The sequence below is a fragment of the Microtus pennsylvanicus genome, chromosome 12, assembly GCF_037038515.1.
Source record: "Microtus pennsylvanicus isolate mMicPen1 chromosome 12, mMicPen1.hap1, whole genome shotgun sequence".
In the NCBI taxonomy this organism is placed as follows: Eukaryota; Metazoa; Chordata; class Mammalia; order Rodentia; family Cricetidae; genus Microtus; species Microtus pennsylvanicus.
Genome location: NC_134590.1, coordinates 89,161,989 through 89,177,393, shown reverse-complemented (window position 1 = coordinate 89,177,393; position 15,405 = coordinate 89,161,989). Strand labels below are relative to the sequence as shown.

Sequence of the window (15,405 nt, the reverse complement as noted above, 5' to 3'; positions counted from 1 at the left end):
AACTCTATTTTAAAGTAATTGAGTGAAATATAAAAATTACTAAAAATTCATCGAGATATCTCCAATTAAGAAATTTGCATATGTTTGTCATAAGTACTCACCCTCCCCAAAAGCATTTTAGTAAGGTAGGAAATACTTTGAATGCCAGTTATATCTAGTAATTAGCAAAGTTATGTAAATGCCACTGAATCTCCGAATCTCCCACTAGCACTCCTCTGGGGCTAGCTGGCAGCAGATGCCCCTCACTGTTCTAGGAATCTCCTGACTGCTTTAAATCTCACAGAACACATTGGGTAGTGTGGACAGCTCTGAGAGTCAGTTCCCCTTTATCCTGAACTCAGGTGGTGCCTGTCTCCAGGACGTCCACTTTTTCCTCAGCCACTTTCTTCATGTTCTTCACCTAAAACCATTAAGTGACTCCATCTGAATAGCCCAGTCATTTCAACCTTCACATCCTAGAGTTTCCAGGGTGTCCTGTGTGTGTCTCAAATCTCTGTTCTTGACCATTTTCCTTTAACTACTTCACACATCCACGGGAATGAAATAGTTCTGTGACTTAAGGTCAGAAGCTTCCATCTATTCCCAAATGGGAATTTATGACAACTTTTCTATTCCTTTTTACTCCTAAATTAGGAAAACCTTTGAAAGAAAAAGGAGTAAAATTTGCCTGTTATCTTTTGTTCTCTGGCCAACTAGAGAGTATGAAATATTGAATGTAGTCTCAAGGTTCTACAAAATATACTATCCTTTTCCCCATGTATAAGTAGCTAAGATTTTTGTGGCAATAAATTCTTGGGTGTGTACTCTATTTATTCGATTTGTTGAAATGGGAAAATGTTAAGAACTCAATAAACAATCTAATTATTTAATTATTTAGTTTAGCTTTCTTAATTGAAAAATGCCAGTTCATATATTTTACTACTTTATATTCATTAGAAAGAAGTACAGTGGAAACTTTCACTTTGGAAATGAATTTCTTTTATTTGTTTGTTTGTTTATTTATTTATTTACTTTTGTTTTTCCTGACAGGGTTTCTCAGTATCTATGGAGCCAGTCATGGAACTCAATCTGTAGACCAGACTGGCCTCGAACTCACAGAGATCCACCTGTCTCTGCCCCCCCAAGGGCTGGGATTAAAGGCACGCATCACCACCACCTGGCAGATATGAAAATTCTTAATGTACTCAAATTTTGTTCACTAATCTTTCATTGAAATGGTAAAGCCAGTTTTTATACTGAATATGATAAATGTTTTCCCTTCTTGCATCAAGTTTATATTCAAAGAACTATTGCAAGAGAAAAATTTTCTGTAAAGATTCTGATATATCAAAACAGATTTTGTTGTTTATTAATAGCACATATAAGTCTGTTGCTTGACTTAAGCACTCTTAAAAATGTATCTGAGTAATTAATTGCCTTTTGCATTGTAATCTATGGAGTAGAAATACTTCCCAATAATGAATGCAAAACTAGGTCCCTCTCTCCATATTTTAGTGGCAGAAGAGTAGAAAGTGAATGCCAGGTGCACAGTCTGCTGTTGGACTGTTCCTGACTTAGGATCCCACAGCTGCACTGTAGAATGCAGTGGTCAGTACAGGCAATACAGATGCAGTTTCAGTGGCATTGTCAGTATTGTGAGATACACTCACCACTGCATTAACTAAAGCTGTGCACAGATTTACTTCCTTGTGTGCTCAGATAACTATAAAAATGACTTTGTGTTGGGTCTAGTGAGACCTAAAGCATATTAAGGTCAGAACCAGATTCAAGTCACCTTTGTTTTAATTCTCACATGCCAAGGAGAGTGTTGGAGTATGTTTTGTCATTTATTTATTTATTGAAAAAAAAAATTTCCGCCTCCTTCCAGCCTCGCACTCCTCTCCCCCCCTCCCCCCACTTCTCTCCCCCTCCCTCTCCAGTCCAAAGAGCAGTCAGGGTTCCCTGCCCTGTGGAAAGTCCAAAGTCCTCCCCCTTCCATCCTGGTCTAGGAAGGTGAACATCCAAACTGGCTAGGCTCCCACAAAGCCAGAACATGAAGTAGGATCACAACCCCGTGCCATTGTCCTTGGCTTCTCAGCAGCCCTCATTGTCCGCCATGTTCAGAGAGTCCGGTTTTATCCCATGCTTTTTCAGTCCCAGTCCAGCTGGCCTTGGTGAGCTCCCAATAGATCAGCCCCACTGTCTCCGTGGGTGGGTGCACCCCTTGTGGTCCTGACTTCTTTTCTCATGTTCTCCCTCCTTCTGCTCCTCATTGGGACCTTGGGAGCTCAGTCCAGTGCTCCAGTGCGGGTCTCTGTCTCTATCTCCATCCATCGCCAGATGACGGTTCTATGGTGATATGCAAGATATTCATTAGTATTGCTATAGGATAGGATCATTTCAGGTTCCCTATCCTCAGCTGCCCAGGGAACTAACTGGGGACCTCGCCTTGGGCATCTGGGAGCCCCTCTAGGTCCAAGTCTCTTGCCAACCCTAAGATGGCTCCCTTAATTAAAATATGTGCTTCCCTGCTCCCCATCCAACCTTCTTTTATCTCAATCATCCCGTTGCCCCAAGTTCCCCCCATCCTACCCTTCTCACTTTTCTCTCCCCATCTCCCCTTACCCCCCTCCCACCCCACCCCCAAGATCCCGATTTTTTGCCCGGCAATCTTGTCTACTTCCCATACCCAGGAGGATAGCTATATGTTTTTCTTTGGGTTCACCTTCTTATCTAGCTTCTTTAGGGTAACAAATTATAGACTCACTGACCTTTATTTATGGCTAGAACCCAATTATGAGTGAGTACATCCCTTGTTCATCTTTTTGGGTCTGGGTTACCTCACTCAGGATAGTATTTTCTATTTCCATCCATTTGCATGCAAAATTCGAGAAGTCATTGTTTTTTTACCGCTGAGTAGTACTCTAATGTGTATCTATTCCACACTTTCTTCATCCATTCTTCCATTGAAGGACATCTAGGTTGTTTCCAGGTTCTGGCTATTACAAATAGTGCTGCTATGAACATAGTTGAACAAATGCCCTTGTCATATGATCGGGCATCTCTTGGGTATATTCCCAAGAGTGGTATTGCTGGGTCCAGGAGTAGGTTGATCCCGAATTTCCTGAGAAACCGAAACACTGATTTCCAAAGTGGTTGCACAAGTTTGCATTCCCACCAGCAATGGATGAGGGTACCCCTTCCTCCACAGCCTCTCCAGCAGAGGCTATCATTGGTGTTTTTGATTTTAGCCAATCTGACAGGTGTAAGATGGTATCTCAGAGTTGTTTTGATTTGCATTTCCCTGATCGCTAAGGAGGTTGAGCATGACCTTAAGTGTCTTTTGGCCATTTGAACTTCTGTTGAGAATTCTCTGTTCAGATCAGTGCCCCATTTTTTAATTGGGTTAATTAGCATTTTAAAGTCTAGTTTCTTGAGTTCTTTATATATTTTGGAGATCAGACCTTTGTCTGTTGCGGGGTTGGTGAAGATCTTCTCCCAGTCAGTGGGTTGCCTTTTTGTCTTAGTGACAGTGTCCTTTGCTATACAGAAGCTTTTCAGTTTCAGTAGGTCCCATTTATTCAATGTTGCCCTTAATGTCTGTGCTGCTGGGGTTATACCTAGGAAGCGATCGCCTGTGCCCATCTGTTGTAGGGTACTTCCCACTTTCTCTTCTATCAGGTTCAGTGTGTTCAGATTGATAAGTCTTCATTTTACTGAAACTGGGAATTAAAAAGTTTTTTTTCAAGGCAATTGTGCTGTTTTCAGTATTTTTCTTATATGTTTGTGTATCTAAGAATTAAGGGAGGTGACTCAGCCTTTGCCTACAAGCCTGATGATTGGGACCCACATGACAGGAGAGATCCAGCTCCCCCAAGTTATCATACACAGACACAAATGAGTTTTTTAAATTGGAAAGCAATTTTTATACTCTATTCAGTCATTTCATTTATACTTTCAAATACAGAAAACAAGTTCTTTTGAGAAGAGTTTGGAGTATTATTTTGTTTCTTTACCTTCTGTTTGTGTTTGTGTGGGGTGTATTAATTAGTGCACATGTGTGTGAGGAGGCCTGAGGACAGGAGGGTTCCCTCTGTCCACCCCTTCCTTTTCTCAGTGTGCTTGCTGAGGAACTTTACTGTTAGTCTCCTGTGTTTGTCCTCTCTTCAGTTGCTCCCTATTGGATGTCTGCAGAAATTGAACTTGAAAAGAATTTATTTTGTATTAATTGAATAAAAGGAAATAAAAGGAGGACATGACTGCTCCTAAGGAATTGAGGGTCTAATAAGGAGATAGAAGGGAGAGCAGAGGCCCAGGTACAGTTATCTGTGAGACTCCATACTGGACATGACCAGCTGACTAAACTGAGCCATTTAAGTGTGGGGAAGTGGGAGGCAGAAGTAGAAAGAGGGGGAAACCAGGAGCCAAGAGGTCAGCGTAACAAAAATAGCTGAGTTATATGGTGAAAAGAAACTAGAGGAAGAGACAACCCTGTCACAGGGCTGGAAAGTTTAGGGTATGTGGAGTGCTATACCAGGCAGGATGTCTCTTTAACAGGTGACTGCAGTACTGAGAGACTGGCAGACAGTCTGCTTTGATATGTTAAATAGGCATCTAGGTTAGAAGTGTCTGGGTTGAGACCTAACAGTAATGCAGTAGACCTGTTTTTCTTCAAAGGGCGTGAGGCTGTCTTAGTTGAGACTTATATAAGTAATTTTGTTAGGATTCACTGAATTTCATGAGTGTAAGGATGTGAAAACTCCTGGAAGATACAATACTGAAGTTTTCATGTTCTATTAATAATCAGTATTTAATATATTGTAGACTTTTGCTTGTTTGTTTTGTTTTTCTGAGACAGGGTTTCTCTGTATAGCTTTGGAGCCTGTCCTGGAACTCTCTTTGTAGACCAGACTGGCCACAAACTCAGAGATGTGCCTTCTTCTACTTCCCGAGTGCTGAGATTAAAGGTGTGCACCACCACCTCCCAGCCTATATTGTAGACTTTTAAATGTGTGTTTATTCTCTTCTTGAATATTATTTTTATAAAGTCTGCAGAAATAGTTACGCATTATTTAAGATATCTAGGGCTTAAAGAATTTTGACATTTAAGTAGCAGAGGTGTTTTAGAAATTGGAACTTACTTTGAATTATTGTTCTATTCCTTAGTTTTCAAATATCTCTAACACTTGTGGAAGGTTCTTGTTGTCAAACTGGTAGGCAATCCTGTGTTTCGAAAGAAGAAGAGAAGAGAAACTATTAGTGTGGAACTGATATTTCTTTTCTTAAAGCTGAATGTTGGATCACCCTTTAGGACTGAATCTTTAATGAGGAAAGTTCTCAGAAGAGCTGCACACTCCTGGGAATGCTATGGGGGTTGGGGCTGGAGCATTGGGGAGCTATCATTCCTATATATTCAGCTTAGTGGTGAATGGAAATATTTGAGCTGTATCCTTTTATATGTTTCTGTGCCTATAGGGATGGCAGAACTACATTTGGCAAGAGAGCTTAGGTGGGAGGAGGTAATGGGAAGCTCACCCAAGACACTGGTGCTTTTTCCAATGGGGAAGAAAGTGCCTGCTCTTCATGAGGGTAGAGATGCCTCATGAGGCCCCTTAGAGAACTGCGCCCAGAGTCTAGTCCATTTCTAGGAGTACCCTAGATTATTAACGCCTATTGAACTGTCCCTAGTTTTATGAATACTTTCTGTGGCCTTGTTTTTGTTCATCTTCATCATTAGATTCTTTTCTGTTGCTTATCAGCATTTTATGGATAGTATTAAGACTGGGAATGACAACAGGAGAGATGTGATAACTTGCGTTTGTCCTAAGACCTTTATAACTTGCATTTGTATGAAAAACCAAAAAAAAAAAAAACACCCTCTACTTAGAACATAGTAAGGAGTTATACTGAAATTTGTTTGGTGAGGTTGTCCTTTTAAACTGACGAAACCTCTCAGCCGTCAAACTGAATCAGAGATCTTTGAGAAGGATACAATTTTACTTGAGTTATTGATTTAAAAAATGTCAGAGAACATACTCAGGGTCTTTCATGGTTGTCAAGGGCAAGGGCATCAGGACTGTATTTGTCTTCTGCTGTTTAGCACAGTTTTTTTTTGTTGTTGTTATTTCTTTTTTTTTATTGCTACTTATTGAGCTCTACATTTTTCTCTGCTCCCATCCCTGCCTTCAATCCTCCCTTAAAGTCCCCATGCTCCAATTTACTCAGGAGATCTTGTCTTTTTCTATTTTCTACTTCCCATGTAGATTATATCTATGTAAATCTCTCTTAGTGTCTGCATTGTTGTCTAAATTCTCTGGGATTGTGGTTTGTAGACTGGCTTTCTTTGCTTTATGTTTAAAAACCACCTATGAATGAGTATGTATGGTAATTGTCTTTCTGTGCTGGGTTACCTCACTCAAAATAATGTTTTCTAGCTCCATCCATTTTCCTACAAAATTCAAGCTGTCGTTATTTTTTTTCTGCTGTGTAATATTCCATTGTGTAAATGTACCACATTTTTATTATTCATTCTTCGATCAAGGGGCATTTAGGTTGTATCCAGGTTCTGGCTATGACAAACAATGCTGCTGTGAACATAGTTGAGCACATGTTCTTGTGGAACGATTGAGCATCCTTTGGATATATACCCAAAGGTGGTACTACTGCGTCTTGAGGAAGGTTGTTTCCTAATTTTCTGAGAAATCACCACACTGACATCCAAAGGGGTTGTACCAGCTTGCATTCCCACCAGCAATGCAGGAGTGTTCCCTTTACCCCACAACCTCTCCAGCATAAGTTGTCATCAGTGTTTTTGATCTTGGCCATTCTTGTAGGTGAAAGATGGTATCTCAGAGTTGTTTTGATTTTCATTTCTCTGAGGACTAAGGATGTTGAGCATTTCCTTAAGTGTCTTTCAGCCATTTTAGATTCCTCTGTTGAAAGTTCTCTGTTTAAGTCTGTACTCCATTTTTTATTGGATTATGTGATCTTTTGATGACCAATTTCTTGAATTCTTTGTATATTTTGGAGATCAGACCTCTGTCTGATGTGGGGTTACTGATCTTTTCCCATTCTGTAGGCTGTTGTTTTGTCTTGTTGACCATGTCCTTTGCTTTACAGAAGCTTTTCAGTTTCAGGAGGTCCCATTTATTAATTGTTTCTCTCAGTGTCTGTGCTGTTGGGGTTCTATTTAGGAAGTGGTTCCCTGTGCCAATGTGTTCAAGTGTACTTTCCACTTTTTCTTCTATAGGTTCAGTGTGGCTGGCTTTATGTTGAAGTCTTTGATCCATTTGCATTTGAATTTTGTGGATGGTGATAGATATGGGTCTATTTTCATGTTGATATCCAGTTATGCCAGCACCACTTGTTAAATATGCTTTCTTTTTTCCATTTGATATTTTTTGCTTCTTTATCAAAGATCAGGTGTTCGAAGATGTGTGGAATAATATCCAGGTCTTCTCTTTGGTTCCATTGGTCCTCTTGTCTGTTCTTATGCCAATACCAGGCTGTTTTCAGTACTGTAGATCAGTAGTAGAGTTTGAAGTCAGGGATTGTGATGCCTCCAGAAGTTCTTTTATTACATAGGATTGTTTTGGCTATCCTGGGTTTTTTGCTTTTCCAAATGAAGATGAGTACCATTCTTTTGACATCTTTGAAGAATTTTGCTGGGCATTGCGTTGAATCTGTAGATTGCTTTTGGTAAGATTGCCATTTTCCCCATGTTAATTCTACCTACCCAAGAGCATGGGAGATCTTTCCACTTTTCAGTGTTTTCTTCAACTTTTTTCTTCAAAGATTGAAAGTTCTTATCATACAAGTCTTCCACTTGTTTAGTTAGAGATACTCTGAGATATTTTATGCTATTTGTGGCTATTGTGAAGGGTGTTGATTCTCTGATTTCTTCCCAGCCCTTTTATCATCTGTGTACAGGAGGTGTATTGATTTTTTTTTTAGTTAATCTTGTATCCTGCTACATTGCTAAACGTGTTTATGAGTTGTAGAAGTTCCTTGGTAGAGTTTTTGGGATCACTTATGTAAACTATCATATCATAAACAAACAGTGAGAGTTTGACTTATTCTTTTCCAATTTGTATCCCCTTGATCTCCTTTTGGTGCCTTATTGCTCTAGCTAGGACCTCAAGAACTATATTGAATAGATAAGGAGAGAGTGGACAACCTGGTCTTGTTACTGATTTCAGTGGAATCGCTGGGAGTTTCTCTCCATTAGTTTGATGTTGGCTGTTGGCTTGCTGTATATTACCTCAATTATGTTCAGGTATGTTTCTTGTATCCCTGCTCTCTCCAAGACGTTTATCATGAAGGGATGTTGTATTTTGTCAAATGCTTTTTCGACATCTAATGAGATGATCATGTGGTTTTTATTTTTCAGCTTGTTTATGTGGTGGATTAGGTTGACAGATTTTTATATGTTGAACCATTCCTGCATCTGTGGGATGAAGTCAACTTGGTCATGGTGGATGATGGTTCTGATGTGTTCTTGGGTTCGATTTGCCATTATTTCATTTAGTATTTTTGCATCAATGTTTATGAGTGAGATTGGTCTGTAATTTTCTTTCTTAGTATTCTCTTTCTGTGATTTGGGTATCAGGGTAATTGTAGCCTCATAAAAAGAGTTTGGCAGTGTTCCCTTTGTTTCTATTGTGTGGAATAATTTGAGGAGTATTGGTCTTAGTTCTTCCTTGAAAGTCTTGTAGAATTCTGAGCTGAAACCATCTGGTCCTAGTCTTTTTTTGGTTGGGAGACTTTTGATGGCTGTTTCTATTTCTTCAGGAGTTATAGGTCTGTTTAATTTGCTTATATGGTCTTGATTTAATTTTGGTAAGTGATATTTATCCAGAAAGTTGTCCATTTCCTTTAAGTTTTCCAATTTTGTGGAGTACAGGTTTTCAAAATATGACCTGATGATCCTCTGTATTTCCTCCATGTCTGTTGTTATGTTCCCCTTTTCCTTTCTGATTTTGTTAATTTGGATATTCTCTCTCTGCTTTTTGCTTAGTTTGGATAAAGGTTTGTCTATTTTGTTGATTTTCTTGAAGAACCAGCTCTTTGTCTCATTGATTCTTTGTATTGTTTTCTTTGTTTCTCTTCTGTTGATTTCAACTCTCACTTTATTTCCTGCCATCTAGTTTTTTTATGTGAGTTTGCTTCTTTTTGTTCTAAAGTTTTCAAATGTTTTGTTAATTCAGTAGTGTGAGATTTTTTTTTCAGCTTCTTTATATAGGCATTTAGTGCTATGAACTTGCCTCTTAACACTGCTTTCATTGTATCCTATAAATTTGGGTATGTTGTGTGGTCATTTTTCATTGAATTTTAGGAAGTCTTTAATTTCCCCCTTTATTTCTTCCTTGACCCATTGATGATTCAGGTGAGCATTGTTTAATTTCCGTGTGCTTGTGGGTTTTCTGGAATTAGTATTGCTGTTGACTTCTAGTTTTAAACCATGGTGATCTGATAAGGTACGTTGGGATATTCCATTTTTTTTTTGGAGGTTTGTTTTGTTACCAAGTATGTGGTCAATTTTTGAGAAGGTTCCATGAGGTGCTGAGAAGAAGGTATATTCTTTTTGTTTGGATGGAATATTCTGTAGATGTCTGTTAAGTCCATTTACTGGTATTGCGTTGCTTCTTTGTGGTGTAGCATGTGATCTTCTTTTCTACTCATCTTTTCCTCTAATAGGTATGGTTGGGCTGTTTGAGATTCTGTTGAATAATCTTCTAGGTGCCAGTGAATCCCAAGCTCAGATGGTTGTTCCTCGTGGTACAGTCAGTGTCACAGTTCTAGTTTCCCTGTTGGTTACTCCTGTTCCAGGAGGTAGCTCAGTGCTCCTGTGCTTGGCTCTGCTCCCTTGGAGTTTGCTGTTTCAGGCCTACTTTGGCTTAGGCTGCAGGCTTTGATCTGTTTCTGTACATCTTGGTCTGAATATCCTCCTTCAGAAGTCCCTGGCGTGGAGTTGGGCCTGTTGTGGTGGAGATTGTTGAGTCTGGATCTGGTCGCTGGCTATGTCCTGATCCCCCCATGTCCCGGGACTGTGTCTGCTCCTGGCTTCTGCTTCTTGGTGTAGCTTGTTTTTTCTGTCTTAGGTAACTGGTTCAGTCCCACTCCGGTTCTGGTGGAGATCGCAGACTCTGGGTCAGCTCATTGGCTCAATTCTGGTCTGGCAGTGTCCCAGGACTGGATTTGCTCTTTCCTTCTGCTCCTAGTGGAGCTTGTTTTCTCCAGCCTCTCTCCTAGGAGTCCCATCATCGAGTTCTTGTATAAAAGGAATGTGATATTTGCTTTTAGTACTAGCCCTAAATATGTTAATATTTTGCTGTTGATGGCCTGTTAACATGTTGTTCATACAGGGTTAACTCAGTCAGCGATGATGTCCTTATTTTTACTTTGGAATTTTCTAATTGGAAGAGACTTCCACCACCTGTTGAAAAGATGATCTCTGCTCGTGCAAACTCTTCTTGGGCTCTTCAGCAACATATGGGTAAGAAAGTATAGGTTTAAATATACTGCTTTTCCTGCTCTTGGTTTTCTTGCTACATTGAATTTTTTTGTGGATTTGTTATAGAACATATAGTAAATTAGGCAGAATTTGCATTTCTTTACACGTAGAAAGGGTGGGGAAAGGACAGTAATTTTCTCTTAAGAATTGTGTCTGTTCATAAGTTTAACCTACTGATCTTATAGAGAGTGGTCAGTTGACAGTTTTTACTAATATCCTTTTGTTTTCATAAAGTTATATAAGCAAAACATTTAGTTTACATTCAAAAGAATGCTGAACTTAATTTTCTTTAAAAATTTGGGTTCTGTTTATAATATGCTAACATCTCTGAAGGGAAATACTAACATTTTATTTACACTATCTCTACTGATAGTATATCAGCTTTTGGTATACCCTGTGATGTAGTTGGAGGCCGCTTGTTTGTTTCCTGGCTGCCCAGAAGCCCAGCCATGAAATAACCACACAGAAACTATATTAGTTAAATTACTGCTTTACCCATTAGCTCTAGCTTCTTATTATATCTAACTTTTATATCTTAATTTAACCCATTTCCATTAATCTGTGTATCGCCACGAGGCTGTGGTGAAGTTCTGGTGTCTGTCTCCAGTGGGGCCATATGGCTTCTCACTGACTCCACCTTCTTTCTCCCACCATTCAACCTAGTTTTTCCTGCCTACCTGTGATGTGCCCTGCAACAGGTTCAAAGCAGTTTCTCTATTAGCCAGTGGTATTCACAGTTTATAAGGGGAATCTCACATCACTGTGAGCCGGGTTGAAATTCTGGGAACTGATTGTTTTGTTGTTGCTTTTTTAGAGAGGATCTTCCTATATAGCCCAGGGTGGTGATGGAGGAGGGTCATATGTCTATTGGTTAATAAAAAACCGCCTTGGCCTTTAATAGGACAGAAAATTAGGTAGGCAGAGTAGACCAAACAGAATGCTGGGAGAAAGAAGCTGAGTCAGACCATATGTTGTATGGTTATATGTTTTAAGTTATGAGAACTGTTTCATGTCTATTTTTGCATAAAATGAATCTCCAAAAACGGAGTTTGAATAGGTCTTTGACAAATGAACCTATATATATATCTCTAGAAATGTCTTCTAGTTTCTTGGAAAATTCCATTTCAGTAAACTTTTTTTAATCTAAAGCCGCCAGAGGAAAATATGCTCCTGAATCTAGGTGTACTGAGACTGTGAGAATATTTCTGTTGATGCATAGTTTTCTGTTTGGAGTCTCCAAGCCTTCCAGTTTAGAATTTCTTTAATGATGATGTGGGAATGTTCTCCTGCATGGAATCCACAATGTTGGTATTTGCATATGCTTTTACTAATTTTGTATTTGCCTCGTCCAAAAATAAATATCTGTTCTTGTGGGACAGTGGAGTTGGGAACAGAGAAAAATCAAAAGAGAAGTGCATATGCCAAACAGGAAACTATGACTGTGCATCTGAAACTCTGTTCAGGTTACTTCTGAAGGCCTCGCCACACGGCGGGTGTGTCTGGATCAGAGAGTCTCACCCTGAACGTGTCATTTTACTTACAAGTCCTTGTGGTCTTCCTGTTTCCTAGGTTTCAGTAGGTCTAAGAGCTTGGAGAACAATATTTTCCCAGAGAGAGTGACTCAGAGCCTGGCAGTTGTTTCCTATTCATCTCATTCACCGTAGCGGTGTTTCAACGGTGTGTCTGGATTGTGGCCCCTATTTGAAAACAAGTTTTGATTGTCACAACCATTGAGCTATTATTGTTATCTGGGTGGTAATATATTAGATTCCAAGGCCTGGTATAGTGGCTCATACCTTTAATCTCTGCATTCAGAAAGCTGAGACAAGAAGACCACTAGTTCAAGGCTAGCTTGAGCTATATTGTGAGGCCAGCCTGTTTCCACATAGTGATGCAGTTTTAAAAACAACAGACAGGTTAATACCTATATAAGAGACCTTTAGTTACTTTATAATGTGATGAAGGCAACCATTGTTAATTTTATGAATTGAAAAGCTTGTTAATTACCTTCAGAAATTTCATATATTCTATGTGGTGCTGTCATACATCATTAGTCCCAGCACTCAGAAGGAAGAGACAGGTGGATCTCTGAGTTTGAGGACAGCCTAGTCTACAGTGTGAGTTCCAGCGCAGCCAGGGCTACACAGAGAAAACCTGTGTCAAAAAAAAGAAAGAAAGAAAGAAAGAAAGAAAGAAAGAAAGAAAGAAAGAAAGAAAACAAGAAAGAAAGAAAGAAAGAAAAAACATATAGAGTGCTTGAGCTGGACGTGGTGTGGTGTATGTCTCAAATCCCAGCTCTCAGGTAGTGTTATGGGAATCCCACCTGCGATGACCATAGGGATGTAGTTTATAGCCAATTGAAAGTCTTTATTCCAGCTGGCTTGGACTATACTCAGGTATTCCAGACCTAAGCATATCCCTGAGCATTTAGAGCAAGGAGCTTTTAAAGGCAAAAACAACATCCTTCTATCTTATCTTGTTCAGCAGAAGCAGGGGAAGGTTTGCACAGGCAAGCAGATTAACAGAAGCTAAATTACCTAAGCCATCTTGACCTTGGGTTGATAGAATAGAGCTGGGTAATTTTCCATGGATTCTCCATGAAGGAGATCAAATTCTAGGTGAGCCTAAAATGACCTCAGCAAGAGCAGAAGATGGAGGAACTGTCTTGATCTGTCACATTTCCTACTGGTTCTATGGACATGAGACAAATCATTGACTCATACTGTTCTAGGAGATCATAGTTTGTCCTAAGGACCAGTAGTTTAGTTGGCCATGCAGTCGAGGATGTAGGATCTGATCATTAGCTTGCTCAGAATATGAGGCAATGTCCATACAAATGCTGACAGTAAGGTAGTCAGGCATGGAGACTAAGTAATTGGAGCCTAATACTGATTATCTCTGTCTCCTTTCCTTCTTTTCTTTGAGGTTTTCTCGGGTCATGGCCTCTGCATGGGGGTCACCACAGCATGGGTGGGTGGTCTGGTGGAGCCAGTGAGCCAGTGGAATAGCGTGCACTGCCTTGGGGCAGTGAATTAATGGACTGAATAGTTCAGGACAACTTACCCCCTTCCATTTTAGATTTGTTTCTCCAACAAGCAGAAAGATTAGCACTCTCAGCTCCAGCACCATGTCTGCCTACACACCACCATGCCTGCCATCATGACGATAATGGACTGATTCTATGAAACTGGAAGCAATCCACCCTCGTTAAATATGTTCTTTATAAGACTTGCTATGGTCATGGTGTTTCTTCAGAGCAATAGAAAACCCTAACTAAGACAAACAGCACTGATGATGGTTGGGCAAGTATTTCAACGGTAGGAGGAAACATCCTTTGAGTCTGTTCTCAAGAGTGGAATAGGTAGATCTTAAGGTGCTGCTGCTGATTTCCACAGTGGCTATACATGTTTGCACTCCCCTTATTCCACATCCTTGGCAGCATGAGCTGTCATTTGTTTTGTTCATCTTAACCATCTGACAAGTATAAGAAAGTGGTCATCAGTGAGCAAAGGTCAAGATAGAATATGGGTTGCTGGTTGATAGCCTTATTAACAATCATCTCCTGTGGTGGTTTGAATAAGAATTGCCCCCATAGACTCACAGATTTGAATGCTTGGTCATGAGGGAGTGGTGCTGTTTGACAGGGATTAGGAGGTGCAGTCTTGTTGGATTAGGTGTGGCCTTGTTGGAAGCATGCCACTGGGCTTGGGCTTTGGGTTTTTTTCAGAAGCCCAAGACAGACCCACTGTCTCTCTCTGCCTACTGCCTGTAAATCTGGATGTGAAACTCTGATACACTCTAGCACCATGCCTGTATGCATGTCACTATGCTCCTTGCTTGATGAAAATGACTGCATCTCTGAAACAGTAAGCAAGGCCCTAAGTAAATGGTTTTTTTTTTTTTGTGAAGGTTGCTGTAGTAATGGCGTCTCTTAACAGCAACAGAACTCTAAGACATTTTCCCTGTACCTAACTTCCTTCGTTCCCAGATTCACATCTGAGGATGATGGGGGTTAGACTGTGACCCTGCAATGATACCCATAGCGAAAAACACAAGACTTAGGAACTAGAGGGGCATGAGGTGTAAGGGACCAGGGCCCCGATGAAACCTTAATTTTAATGGACTCATAGTCCAGGATACAGTCCATTTGGTGATAATAGCTGTGGCTTCCACTTCCTTGACCTGGCTGTGTATCCATGGTGCAATGCTACCTTCACACATCTAGGAGTGGAGAGTATCACTATATAGGTCCTTTCCAAGTGTCTTTCGGTGTCCCTTGGCTACCTGCTTGACCCGGACAGTATCACCAGGCTCAAATAAGGGGAAATTGGTGGTGGACTTGAAGGTCAGCTGGTTGTCTCAGATAGATGGTCCAGTGAATAGCATTTATGGAGCATTGGGGTGAGGGGGCTTTAGTGCCTTGAAAAAAGAATGGTTAAATTAAAAGAATTTTGCTATTCTGCTTGTCTTTGAGCTTTGGAAGCAGTGGGGGAGATTTTGAAACGTAGTCTCATAGTGAGTAAATCCCTTCTGTATGGAGTGGTGTAGTGGGCCGAAAACAAAGCAATCCTCCTAATCCTTCAAGTAGTTCCACTGCCTAATGATGAAGCATTCAAATATATGAGCCTGTGAAGGATATTCTTATTCAGACCACCTCAGGAACAGGCTAAAGCAACCAGATATAAACCCGCACAGCTACAACCATCTCTTTTTTGCCAAAGATGCCAACAACATTTTGGAAAAAGACAGCCTTTTAACAAATGGATCTTGTACCCAACTGTAGCAGAATGATTTGAGATTCCTATTTCTTACCCTGACAAAAATCAACTGTAAATAAAACAAAGACCTAATTTGAAGACGCGAAACTCTGTGAAACTGTTACAAGAAAAAGTAGGGGAAATACTTCAAGATAC

At 40.1% G+C, this 15,405-nt stretch overlaps 1 protein-coding gene across 14 annotated transcripts in view; it reads left to right on the top strand.

Annotated features, from left to right (window-relative positions):
- Asb3 (ankyrin repeat and SOCS box containing 3) overlaps positions 1 to 15,405 on the top strand; it is a 391,624-nt gene that overhangs the window by 52,878 nt on the left and 323,341 nt on the right. For 12 of the 14 annotated variants that reach the window (XR_012907205.1, XR_012907206.1, XR_012907204.1 and 9 more), the window contains exon 9: positions 10,344 to 10,474. The exons of 1 other annotated variant lie outside the window; for it this stretch is intronic. Coding sequence is in view for 9 of the 13 variants with exons in the window: in XM_075942489.1 (XP_075798604.1) it covers positions 10,344 to 10,474 (131 nt within the window). In the remaining 4 variants the exon portion in view is untranslated. Of the gene's footprint in view, positions 1 to 10,343; positions 10,475 to 12,061; positions 12,689 to 15,405 lie in introns of those variants that run through there. One more of the 14 variants, XM_075942492.1, reaches the window with a different exon arrangement.